The following is a 13,132-nucleotide window of genomic DNA, read 5'->3' on the forward strand; positions in this document are numbered from 1 at the left end:
ACAATTAGTAGGCAGAGTTTCACCAGAAGCAGTTTTGTCAGAGGCTGGGTTGTGATGTGACTCCACCAGCCATCACATGTGGACTGACTTTATAATGCACTATGGTGCTTTCTTAGCTCTCGGAATTTTCTGCCTCTTCCTGCACAGTATATTATTTATCTTTGCTCTTTTTTTGTGTGTATTTTCTTTTAATTGTGCAGATAAATAAACATAAACATAAACATACAACATTTTAGCAAATATCTGTCAAGATATAAATGTAATTTATTGATAGTGACATCTCTTTAGATTTTACAATCAGATGTGCAAATGCTACCATAAGTTGTTCTGCAAACAGGCAGATGTAATTAGCACATTCTGCAATCACTTCCCCTCCTTCTGAAATCAGTGTCAAAAACACATCTAAAAAGTTTCAACTCAAAGTCTTCTTTCTAGCTTTTCATCAGGCTTTCAACCATAAAATATATTGCATTTATCAGTAGATAAATAGTGCTGCATCTTCATATTAATCTTTCTGACAACTTAAAAAACTGTGAAATGGGAATAACAGCTTCAGGAAAACCTGCTTATTAGTTGACATACAGTATTTAGGCATGCAAATCCAGACTCAGATAAGTGATTGGTAAGAAAAATTACCTGTCCCTTCAAACTATCTTTGGAAATACTGTTATCGGGCACAAAAAATCTTAAAGGACTCTTCTCATGTTGTTTATTCAGAATATGAATTATTGCCCTCTGGCAGACGGTTCAGAGCGAGCAGATATCAAAGTAATCGCTTCAAGCTCTCCTTCCTCCCTACTTCCATCACTCTACTCAACAAACAATCTGCACTAACATAATGCTCTTGTATGAGTATGAGGGCTCACTTACTCTGCACTAATGTTAATATGATATATTGCTTTTTACTGCCACACTGGTATCTTATTGGTATTTATTGCATTTGTTGTGTCATTGGTATGCCACAGTGACATGTTTTTTTTTTAAATCTTTGACAGTGGGCATGTTATTGTACATTGGTATGATGAATGAATGTATTGATTGTGAGCAGCACGACAAATTTCCCCCCCGGGGACAATAAAGTTTATTTTATCTTATAAGACTGTTGAAGTTGGGTTTCCCTTTGTGAAACAATAATTAGGTAGTGAAATAATCACATTAAGTAATCTCTATATTTTTATGAGAAGAGGGACCGTCAAAGGAAAGGCACGTTCAAAGTTATGATGGTGTTACATTCATGACAAAGAGAAATGCTTTACCTCACACTCAATAGTGTGTGACTCTGGTCACACGCCTGTATGGATTACCTATAAATGTGTAAGGGAGCCCTCTGGTGGTGGTTGGTTGAAACGTTTTCTGTATCATATGTGTCGTGCTCACATGTGTGGTAGTTCATATTAAATACATCAATTTGATGAGGCACAATTAAGTAAATTAAGCTTTTAAGTTAATGTTTAATAATCACATTTTGGTTATTTCTTCTCAGAAAGCATCGTTCGACCATACGCATGCGCACCTCATGTTGGAACTACAATATGGCGTCCTCTTGCTACAGTCTGTTGATGCGGTCGGAGAGTAACTAATAGGTCGCTCAGAATCCACTTTCAAGCTTGTTTTTACAACTAATTGTTCGCGTTACTTTGTTTAAAGTTTGGTTGTTAACGTTAGAGCTTTTGTTTAACTAGTTTCAATCCGAGAAAATGAGTTACACCACGAAGGTGGTCCAGGTGACGAACGTGTCGCCAAGCACAACATCAGATCAGATGAGAACACTGTTCGGCTTTCTGGGAACCATCGAAGAGCTGAAGTTATTCCCTCCAGAGTGAGTTTACTTCTTCCACTGATGTTTTTTAAAGTCGCTTTAATGGTCGTGTTGCAGCCGATTCACTTAAAGTTTATTTTCTCATTAGCTGGCAGACTTTGCAACCAAGGCCTAAAGTGCTAACCAGCTAAGAGTAATACCCCTAAGTGTCCCGACCACTGCTTCTTGCTCAACCATCTGCTTTGACTTGTTCTACAAACACAACTTTATTGGCTTTGCTAAATGCAGAAGATGTTCGTTGGTTACTCTTTAATGTGATCAGTATGTGCTTTTGTTGTATAACTCTAACCAGCATAGCATTAAGTGCGGGAGACCTCCAGACACTTTTCACTTATATTTGATTAAGTTTTGCTTGAACTAATTTAAAAATATTTGAAATTGATTGGCACAATGTCCACGAGTCTGGTGTGGATTTCTCAGATGTATTATGTTGTTCATCCAAAAGCCTAACATTACAACCATACTCATGGTCATATTACAATATACCCATATTTATTTTTATTTATTGCTGAATTTGTCATTACCAACCATAATCACCCCATGTCAACCTGTCACTACTGAAACATTTTTAATACTGCCTGTAATTACTTCTATTTAATCTAAATTCCATTGTAACATTGTATATATCTAAATTGCATTCTAGCTTTATTTATCTATTTTTATTTTGACTTATTTTATTTTATTTTACTTATTTAAACTTCTTTCTTTATTGTACTTATGTCTGGGTTGCTGTAACAACTGAATTCCCCCCCCACGGATCAATAAAGTAATATCTTATCTTATTTTATTTTATCTTATGACAGACCTGCAGAAAACGTGTATTTATTGGGGGGCGCACCTTGAAATGTTTGCTTAAAGCTGTGGTTTGACTTGATTATTATCTGAACCCTGTGTAATCCCTATGCCACATTTTGTTGACATAATGGTGCATATTAAAAACTGTCTTTCCTTTCTTAATAGTGATTCTCCAATGCCTGTTACATCCCGGGTGTGCTTTGTGAAGTTCCAGGAGCCAGAGTCTGTTGGAGTTTCTCAACATCTCACTAACACTGTTTTTGTGGACAGAGCCTTGATCGTGGTTCCATTTGCAGAAGGTTTGTCTCGTTGTTTTCCCCTTGTATGAATGGTCCTTATTATTTGAGTGACATGAGTCTTGAACAGTGAAAATGACAATAAAGAAAGAAAGAAGAACAGCTGTCAGGATACCATCCATCTCAATTGTGGACCCTCACCTCGGTTTTTACTCTTAAAGATAGCATGAACCTTACTGATGTATCCTTTTCCTCCCATTGTCAACAACAACTACTTTTCTGATCATACCTCTAACGAAGATTTGTTTGTAGAATGTGCAGCATTTCAAAATCTGCTTTACAGACCAGGAGTGTAACGATCCCGAGCTGTAGCAGCATAGAAACCTCATTCAAAAGTAAAGTAATTTAAGCATTAAATCACATGCTTTTATTTCCCCCCTCATTCTGGACCATCCTCTGTTAAACTTTCTCTGTTATTTGTGTGTTGATGTGTGTATGTGTGTGTCTGTGTGATTTTTGTAGTGAAGAAGGCAAAAGCAGCCCCAGCTGATGGCTGAAAGTGGTCCTCTGCCAGCCAACAGGGGATTATAGACATATACAAAGACCAGCAAGCACTCAACTCCCACCCCATTTTTTGTGTCCCCTATTCTCTCTCTGCCTCTCTTTTCCTCTCTTTAATCTATTTCTTCTAGGAAGTAAAGATAAGTAAAAGTCTGGTTTCAGGAACTTTCTCTGAAACAGTGCAGCACTTTGAACAGACCTGAAGAGGATAGCAGTCCGAATGTTAGTGTAAAGCTCATCAGCGAGCAACAGTGCTGCACTGGCTGACTTGTTCTTCAAGATGCAAAAGTCAAGACTAATATTGTCACTCTGGTTATACAAGTGCAATCGTGTGAAAGTATTTTACTGCAGACTCCATTAGATATGAAAGATGAGTAAAATGTATAAATTAATGAAAAATAGAAGAGGGAGATATACAAATTACAACGGAGATGTAAGAAAATACATACATCAAGGGCAAAATATGTTAATTTAAAGTTGTTTTCATCAATAAATGCAGGCAACTGATAATGAAAACTACAGTGCCAGCTATTTTCAGAAGTCAATTGACTTCTTTATTGATATTTCCATTGGATTTGGTTACAGTAACACATGCACACACTTACATGTGTGAGTAAACTTCTAAAGATAATGTTAATTTGAGCGTGTACAAATGCACTGCTTTTGAATCTTCACTTATTCAGAAACCAAAAAAGAAGAGTGCTAGTCCTCTAGGTTACCCTTGGAATTATTTGAAGATGGGTTATCTGAAAGAGTTGTCTAAGATGCCCACCTGTCATGTTGGTATGAAGTACTCTCTTTAACAGTGGTCTTCTTTTGTTGTTGTGTTTTACAGTTCTTTTTCCTGGCTCAGCCAGTCCTGTATACCAGGCCCTGCTGAAAATACCATCCAACAGTTTTGTCTCCTGCAGCACTTTCCCTCTTCTGTGTGCTCTTGTGTTTATATGTTGTTGTTGTTGTGTGTCTGTGTTGAGGTCATGTTCTTTTATGAAAAAGTTGTATAGGGCTGGGTTTATTTCCAGATGACATATTACCAATTAAGATGATCAAGTTATTTTTTAATTTGGTGATTGAAGCACAGATTTATCTAACCAGTTACCCTCTGCCTGAGTAAATTTAATCGATGCAGTGGCAGGTAAGGATGCTAGAATAATGATGTACAACAGAAACGCTACCCACTCTAGATTCTGCTATTCTCATGAAGTATATCTGACACTTGTGTTTTTTGCTAAGTAGACATGGATAGCTTGCAAACTGTTCTTTCCAAATTCCTAAAATTCTCTCTGTTTTTTGTATCTCAATTTTTCTCTGTGTACTTTTAGTAGCGAAGCCGCCACCGTGAGTCGCTTGTTTCAGTAAACGTCTAAATGAAAATTGGGGTCACATCCAACTGGAGAAGCAGCTGTGCTTGCTAACGTTTGGTTCATGACTTTAAAAAACACACTCAGGTGATACATTCTTGACAGTGTTAATTGGAGTAGAGTGATTTTTTTCCAGCTACAGTAATTTCACTGCAATGATTATGTTGACTTAAAGGAACTCTCCTCTGATCTGTGAGTTAATGATTTTGTTGAACTTATTTTTGAGGAACGCAGTGGAAGTTTTTTTTCTGTGTGTTCAGCTTGTCTTCTCTTTAGTTTGCGTATGTGTAATACTCGCTGTGTTTTCCTGCAGGATCTATTCCAGATGAGGCCAAAGCTCTGTCTCTGTTGGCGCCGGCTAATGCTGTTGCAGGAATTCTGCCAGGAGGAGGACTTCTTCCCACACCCAATCCCATGCCCAATCCATCTGTAAGACTTCAACTCACCATCTCTGACCATAAGAAAATACACCTTACCATTTAGTGCATGACCTTAAAATCAATGAGGAATATCTCAATAGCATTATTGTTAACGTGTGATGACAGCACAGGGTTTGACTCTTTAATTTGTTCCAGATGATTTAATATATATTTGTTACTTCTTGCTGTTGGATTTCTTATATTACAATAAACTTTAATCATTAATAAACAGGCATGATTATAGCTAACTTGAAATCGATGTTTTAGTCCATTTCAGAGCTCTCTTGAATTTATCTTATCACGTGTTTTTATTATCAATCAATCAATCTTTATTTTTATAGCACCTTTAATACAAATCAAATACAACCCAAAGTGCTTTACAGTGATTGGAAAACAAGAAAGAAGCAGAAATAAAACAATGGCAAGACATTAGGGGAAAATAATAAAAATAATAATAAAAATAACATAAAATGAAATAGAGACTAATGCACACCAACAATAAAATATGTAATTAAAATAAGGTAAAAAAATATATTTAAAAAGGGTAACGATAAGAGTTTAAAATAAAACTAAGGCTAAACATACCAATAAAAGTGAGTAGATAAATTAAATAAATACATTAATTAATGAATAAATAAAACAGAGTTTACTCATTTACAATTTTTCCAAGCTCCTAAAGGCTTTCTCGTTGATGTCAGCATCAAAATGTCAATGCTTATTCTTGACCTTGGAGACCACAATGTAAAAACGGTCCCATGTTCGTAAATTGCCTCCAATAGTTTGAGATGTCTTAAATTTGAAACATCGGTACATGACCATGCACTTGAACCCTTGTGAGATTGTAGTATCTCCTTCACATGATTGTGTGTTTGTTCTAACAGCTGGGAGGGAACCCTTTTGGTCCAAATATGGATGCAATGGCTGCATTTGGATTTGGAGGACCAAATATGAATCCTCAGGTGAGAGTTATAGATGAAAACATTTGGTAGCAATTACTTTCATAACACTTGCAGTTATGTTTGCTGTGTATTTGTTTGGACATTTTAGACAAACTAGTTCCCTTTGTTTCCCACAGGCTGCTGATCAACTGTTAAAGCTTATGACGGATCCAAAGTAAGTTACATTATCTCTCTCTCATGTTCTCTCTGTCTTGTATTTATGTGATCTCTGTTAGCTCTGTCACCTTCTGAAATCAGTGCTTGTCTGGATGTGTCAGAAGAAATGATGGGTCAAATTATTCATGTTTCTTTGTGTAGACTGAATCCTTTGGCTGCAGGCTTGAACCTGAGCGCGAGCCTAAAGGCGGATGCTTCTAATAAAGAAATCGAAGAGGCCATGAAGAGAGTGAGAGAGGCCCAGTCGCTCATCTCTGCTGCCATTGAACCTGGAAGTGAGTGCACAAACATTTCAGGGCACTGTTTTAACCAAGATGCTGACTCTGCTGTTGTTTACCGTGTCTGCAATTCTGCTTTTTTTCCCCTGTCAGATAAGGAGGGCAAAAAGAGGCACTCCGAGTCCAGCGCTACGTCCAGGTCCAGAAGAAGACGGTCCAGATCCCGTTCGAGACACAGGTAATGACGAATAAAATGTTGTCTTGAGATAAGGAAGTATTTTGAGAGTATATCTGAAGGGTCTACATTTAATGTTGCAGGAGATCCAGCAGCAGAACACGCCGACGGTCAAACTCCAGAAACAGGCGGTATTCGAAAAGCCCACGCAGAAAACGTGCCCATTCCAAAGAGCGAGGCAGGAGATCCACAAGCAGATCCAGGTGGGTAAACTGTCAACTTGCTTTGTGACAAAAATAAATATGAAAGGGGTCTGTCTAAGATTTTGCATCAAATGTATCCACAGAGATAGAAAGAAAGAAGAAGCAGCAAGAAAAAGATCCAGAACACCACCGAAAAGCTACAGCACAGCCAGGAGATCACGCAGCGGGAGCAGGTGAATACAACACAAGATTTCAGGCAGAAAGCAGTTGAATGTTTATTTAAATGTATTTATTTTTCTTAACTGGTACACTTATCGGTTCATCTTATCAGTTTTTAAAGCTGCAGTATGAATTTCTCAACTTTTTGTCTTGTTCTGCTGCTCAGGAGACGCAGGAAGAGTCGAAGCGTCAGCAAATCTCCTAAAAGAAGAATCTCCAAGTCTCAATCTCCTCGCAGGTCAGTACACTCTTCTCATTATTTGTTCTTGCTGCTTAAATGCACCTAGCTATCCATATGTGAACATTATAATTGCATTAACACTGAACTGTGCGCCTTTGCGTACAAAATTTCTCATCTAATTAGGTTAATTTGCAACAGGTTAGCCACGTGGTTGGGTATAAAAAGGGCACTCCCGAGAGGCTGAGTCTCTCAGAGTAAAGATAGGAAGAGGTTCACCACTGAGAGACTGGGTGAGGGGATAGTTCAGCTTTTCTAGAATAATATTCCTGAGCATCAAATTGCAAAGAATTTGAGGATTTCATCAGCTAGTTTCATATCATGAAACTAGCTGAAACAATGTCAAAAACTATTACATAGGTTCTGCATTTAAAACAGACATTACTCTGTAGTGGAAATCACTGCATGGGCTCAAAATCACTCTGAAATCCATTATATTTGAACACATTTACTAACTGCAGGTTTTTAGCTGTACTATGCGAATAAATAACTATACCCAGATTCAGAAGCTGGTGGCTTCTCTGGAGGCCTGAGCTCATTTAAGGTGGACTGAAGTGAAGTGAAGTGGAAATGTCCTGTGGTCTGGCAGATCAAAAATGTATGTTCTTTTTGGAAATCGTGGACGCTGCACTTATTACACCTGACTTTTCTTCTCCTTCCTTCTCAGGCAAAAGAAGGAGAAGAAAAGAGAAAAGGAAAGAGACAGGGATCGCAAGAGTGAAAAAGACCGCAGCAATGAAGAACATGAACGCTCCTCCAGCAAGAAAAAGAAAAGTAAAGACAAAGACAGAGAGAGGAAGTCCGATGGAGACAAAGGTGATATCAAAGTAAGTGTGGCGTATTTACCGACACTATATACGTGTTGGTGTTAGGATTAAACTTTCTTTGATTAAAAAAATCTGACATCCATGAGTTCCTTCGCAGATTACCAGGGATTATGATGAAGAAGAACAAGGCTACAACAGTGAGAAGGAGCGCGAGGACAGGAAGGATTCAGACGACTCTGCTCTGTCTCCTCAGTCTGTAGAAGGTAATGGCACAGCACGTCTTGTGAAGATGGCCAAAGTCAACGGAGCTGACGATCACCATGAAGAAGACATGGATGTCAGCGATTAAAATGTCTGTCCTGCTTGTTCCCACAGAATCCCTCCATTTTTGTTGTGAATGTTCTTTTTTTTTTTAACTGGAGGAAAGCTTAAATGTGAAGTGATTGTTAAATGAATTCTACTACTTTCTACTTTGAAAAAGTCCAATGTACAATTGTTGAGTTTTCCCAAAGATGTCACATTGATTTAAAGCTCACTTGTGCTTGTTGCCTTTACAATCACAGTCGGTTAAAACTAGCAAGTAGGCTTGCTTTTCTTTCTTACACTTGTTAGTTTTAGTTTTTTTTTTTTCTCACATATTCTAGCTTTAACTATATATTTGTATAGTACACTATATATTTGTTTAGTGATGTGGTGTCCTGCTCAGGCCTCTTCCTAACCTTTTGGAAACTGTGGATGCGTTTATTTTTTATTCGAAAGTGTTGTTTTATCAAGGGTTTATTTTATATTAAAGCTTATTTGGATAACCAAGAATTTCAATTACTAGTTTTGCATGGGCGTATTCCTTTACCTTGGGGGGAGCAAATGATGGGTTCTGATCACCTAGAACAGGGGCGTCAAACTCATTTCAGTTCAGGGACCACATATAGCCCAAGTTGATCTGAAGTGGGCCGGACCAGTAAAATCATAACATAACCTATAAATAACGACAACTACATTTTTCCCTTTGTTTTTGTGCAAAATATTACAAGTACATTTTAAAAATGTTCACATTTAATGAACTATATTTCTACAAAAACAGCAGTTGTATTTTTCGCCATGTTGAGTCTCCTAGTGGGCTGAATATTTTACTCTTCAAGCCCTGAAACCTGCAGGGAACACACAGGTTACCCATTCACCTGACACAGAGTGTAATCAGGGTTCCCACGCGTCCTGGAAAACCTGGAAAACCTGGAAAACCTGGAAAACAGTTGACCAGTTTTCCAGTACTGGAAAACACCTGGAAAATGGGAGAAAAAGTAAAATGTCCTGGAAAATCACATATAGTCCTAGAAAATGATTCCAACATGGCTGCGTTCGACCTGACCCTATTAACAAAACACATCCCCATTCATTGAAGTTGAGTTCACACTGTGCTGGAAAAGACAGCGACACTGCACAACTTTTTCACATCTTTTCTCCTTCACTTCATAATCATGCATTCACAGAAAACGGGGGTATATTGTTTATGTTTTATGGTACACTTGGCTCAATTACCGTACTCTAGCTCAGTTGTTCTCAAAGTGGGGTCCTGGGACCCCTGGGGGTCCGCGAACCATAGCGTGGGGGCCTGTGAAATAATTTGAATACATTTCTAATAAATTATAAAATTGTGTTGTGTCATTACAAACAGCATATACACCATTGTTATGATACCATTTGGTGTCTGAAAGGATATGTGAGTCTTGCTCCTGTTAATTTTCTGAAGTGTTTAAGATGAATTACTTGAAAAGTATAAATGCTGTCATGTTGAGTCCACAAGGAATGAAATGACCCTCTGTTTTAAAGTATACAAGCGGTATTTACTTGATTCAAATTGAAGTGTTATCTGTTTATCACTATGGTACAGGTCTGAAGGATTTACATTGATACATTTTACAATACAAATAGTTCCAAGGGGAACTAAGAGTGCAAATGGTAGTAAGCATGTGCTTTAATGATGGAAAGTTCAGCTCCTTTCAGAGAGCCGGCTCTTTTAACTCGGCTCCCAAAGAAGAGCCGGCTCTTTCGACTCCCGAACGGCTCTTCATTTAGGATCTCTTGTAGCCGTATGTTTTACCTTAACTTTGCAAAAACTAATGGTTTGTGTTGAAAACCCTTTAACAGTGTTTTTATGAGAAGACTTATAATTGCCCAATTGTGTGCATTTATTCTGTTACAAAATCATTCTCACCCTGATCCTAGGGTTATGGTTAGGGTTAGGGTTAGGGTTATGATTTTGGTTAGGGTTAGGGTTGGGGTTAGGGTTAGGATTAGGGTTAGGGTTGTGGTTAGGGTTAGGGTTGTGATTAGGGTTAGGGTTAGGGTTGGGGTTAGGGTTAGGATTAGGGTTAGGGTTGTGGTTAGGGTTAGGGTTGTGATTAGGGTTAGGGTTGGGGTTACGGTTAGGGTTAGGATTAGGGTTAGGGTTAGGGTTATGATTAGGGTTAGGGTTGGGGTTAGGGTTAGGATTAGGGCTAGGGTTGTGATTAGGGTTAGGGTTGGGGTTAGGATTAGGGTTGTGATTAGGGTTAGGGTTATGATTAGGGTTAGGGTTGGGGTTAGGGTTGGGGTTAGGGTTAGGGTTACGATTAGGGTTAGGGTTGGGGTTATGATTAGGGTAAGGTTTGTTATTAGGGTTAGGGTTAGGGTTGTGATTAGGGTTAGGGTTAGGGTTAGGGTTGTGATAAAGGTTAGGGTTAAGGTTAGGATTAGGGTTAGGGTTGTGATTAGGGTTAGGGTTAGGGTTGTGATTAGGGTTAGGATTAGGGTTAGGGTTGTGATTAGGGTTAGGATTAGGGTTGTGATTAGGGTTAGGGTTAGGATTAGGGTTAGGGTTAGGGTTGGGGTTAGGGTTAGGGTTGGGGTTAGGGTTGGGGTTGGGGTTAGGGTTATGGTTAAGGTTGGGGTTAGGGTTAGGATTAGGGTTATGATTAGGGTTAGGATTAGGGTTATGATCAGGGTTAGGGTTGGGGTTAGGGTTAGGGTTAGGGTTAGGGTTGGGGTTAGGGTTGGGTTGGGGTTAGGGTTGGGGTTAGGGTTGGGGTTAGGGTTGTGATTAGGGTTAGGGTTAGGATTGGGGTTAGGGCTGGGGTTTGGGTTGGGGTTAGGATTGGGGTTAGGGTTAGGGTTGGGGTTAGGGTTGGGGTTAGGGTTAGGGTTGGGGTTAGGGTTAGGATTAGGGTTAGGGTTGTGATTAGGGTTAGGGTTAGGGTTAGGGTTAGGGTTAGGGTTGGGGTTAGGGTTAGGATTAGGGTTAGGGTTGTGATTAGGGTTAGGGTTAGGATTAGGGTTAGGGTTAAGATTAGGGTTGTGATTAGGGTTAGGGTTAGGATTAGGATTAGGGTTAGGGTTAGGATTAGGGTTAGGGTTAGGATTAGGGTTAGGGTTGGGGTTAGGGTTAGGGTTGGGGTTAGGGTTGTGGTTGTGATTAGGGTTAGGGTTGTGATTAGGGTTAGGATTAGGGTTGTGATTAGGGTTAGGGTTAGGATTAGGGTTAGGGTTGTGATTAGGGTTAGGGTTAGGATTAGGGTTAGGGTTAGGATTAGGGTTAGGGTTGGGGTTAGGGTTAGGGTTGTGATTAGGGTTAGGGTTAGGGTTGTGGTTGTGATTAGGGTTAGGGTTGTGATTAGGGTTAGGATTAGGGTTGTGATTAGGGTTAGGGTTAGGGTTGTGATTAGGGTTAGGGTTAGGGTTGTGATTAGGGTTAGGGTTAGGGTTGTGATTAGGGTTAGGGTTAGGGTTAGGATTTGGGTTAGGGTTGGGGTTAGGATTAGGGTTAGGGTTGGGGTTAGGGTTAGGGTTAGGGTTGGGGTTAGGGTTAGGGTTAGGGTTGGGTTTAGGGTTAGGGTTAGGATTAGGGTTAGGGTTAGGATTAGGGTTGTGATTAGGGTTAGGGTTAGGATTAGGGTTAGGGTTAGAACCAGAACTTAACTTAAGCATACAGAACCAGAACCAAACTCATGCAAACAGAATCAGAATCAAACTCAACCAGAACCAAACCGGAACCGAACCGGATCCAAACTGAACCGGAACCAAACTGATCCCAAACCCGAACCGAACCCGAACCGAACCAGAACCGAACCAGAACCGAACCAGAACCGAACCAGTATCGTACCGGAATCGAACTGGAACCGAACCGGAACCGAACCAGAACTGAACCAGAACCGAACCGAACCGAACCAGAACGGAACCAGAACCATACCAGAACTGAACCAGAACCGAACCGGAACCGAACCAGAACCAGAACCGAACCGAACCGAACCAGAACCAAACTCAAGCAAACAGAACCAGAACCAAATTCGAGCAAACAGAACCAGAACCAAACTCAAGGAACAGAACCAGAACCAAACATGATCAAACCTTATTAATCTCCTCAGGCTGGCATTGAGAAAAATCCGATCCCTCAGCTTGGATTGGCTGATCCGGTTTCTCCTCTCGGTGAGTATTTGCCCTGTCTTTGAGAAGAACCCTAACCCTAACCCTCTCCGAAGGAACAGATGTAGCCATGATACACAGCCTCCCCTCCATCACCTGTATCCTATATCCTCACATATGATTGGCCGCATGGCCGCCATGCTGACCAATCAAAACAAAGTTCTGCTGTGAGCAGAGCTGGGGCTGAGCACTTTGAGAGCTAAGCAGCGAAAGGAACAAACTGGGAGCCGGCTCTCTCTGGATGTGAGCTGGCTCTTCTGATTCACTATAAAGCATCGGCTCTCAGAGCCGCAGCTTTTGATCATGACACATCACTAATGTGTTTAATCTGTGTTACAATTATGAGGGGTCCTTTGACAATCTTCTCACCTGTAAGGGGTCTCTGGCTCCAAAAAGTTTGAGAACCCCTGCTCTACCTAGCAGGAGTGCAAACTCCCGATAGTGAAAACAAACGGAACAAACAGAGCGACACAGCTCCACAGAAACTCCGCGCTGTAGACATCGCTGATCATAATAGACATCGCCATGCAGGAAGACAGTTTACATTTTTT

General features: G+C 40.0%; 1 protein-coding gene across 2 annotated transcripts; it reads left to right on the plus strand.

The window, feature by feature from the left end:
* The first annotated feature begins 1,459 nt into the window (after positions 1-1,459).
* LOC117826836 (serine/arginine-rich splicing factor 11-like) lies at positions 1,460-8,945 on the plus strand. 2 transcript variants are annotated; one of them, XM_034703198.1, is made up of 12 exons: positions 1,460-1,819; positions 2,780-2,913; positions 5,086-5,201; positions 6,073-6,150; positions 6,267-6,304; positions 6,448-6,581; positions 6,678-6,762; positions 6,846-6,962; positions 7,046-7,135; positions 7,288-7,359; positions 8,027-8,186; positions 8,284-8,945. In XM_034703198.1, exons 1-12 carry the CDS (start codon positions 1,698-1,700, stop codon positions 8,473-8,475), a joined length of 1,338 nt encoding a protein of 445 aa, XP_034559089.1. In that variant the 5' UTR covers positions 1,460-1,697; the 3' UTR covers positions 8,476-8,945. The 2 variants fall into 2 exon arrangements, with proteins under 2 accessions (XP_034559089.1, XP_034559088.1); XM_034703197.1 differs by having other exon boundaries at positions 1,470-1,819; positions 6,843-6,962.
* Positions 8,946-13,132: the final 4,187 nt, after the last annotated feature.

Source organism: Notolabrus celidotus, chromosome 15 (assembly GCF_009762535.1).
Source record: "Notolabrus celidotus isolate fNotCel1 chromosome 15, fNotCel1.pri, whole genome shotgun sequence".
Taxonomy (NCBI): Eukaryota; Metazoa; Chordata; class Actinopteri; order Labriformes; family Labridae; genus Notolabrus; species Notolabrus celidotus.

Excerpts from the sequence above, each read along its gene's own strand:
- LOC117826836 (XM_034703197.1), top strand. The coding sequence starts at position 1,698 with ATGAGTTACACCACGAAGGTGGTCCAGGTGACGAACGTGTCGCCAAGC. Across the intron at positions 6,763-6,842 it reads AGATCCCGTTCGAGACACAG|GAGATCCAGCAGCAGAACAC; the intron begins GTAATGACGAAT and ends TTAATGTTGCAG. Across the intron at positions 8,187-8,283 it reads GAGACAAAGGTGATATCAAA|ATTACCAGGGATTATGATGA; the intron begins GTAAGTGTGGCG and ends GTTCCTTCGCAG.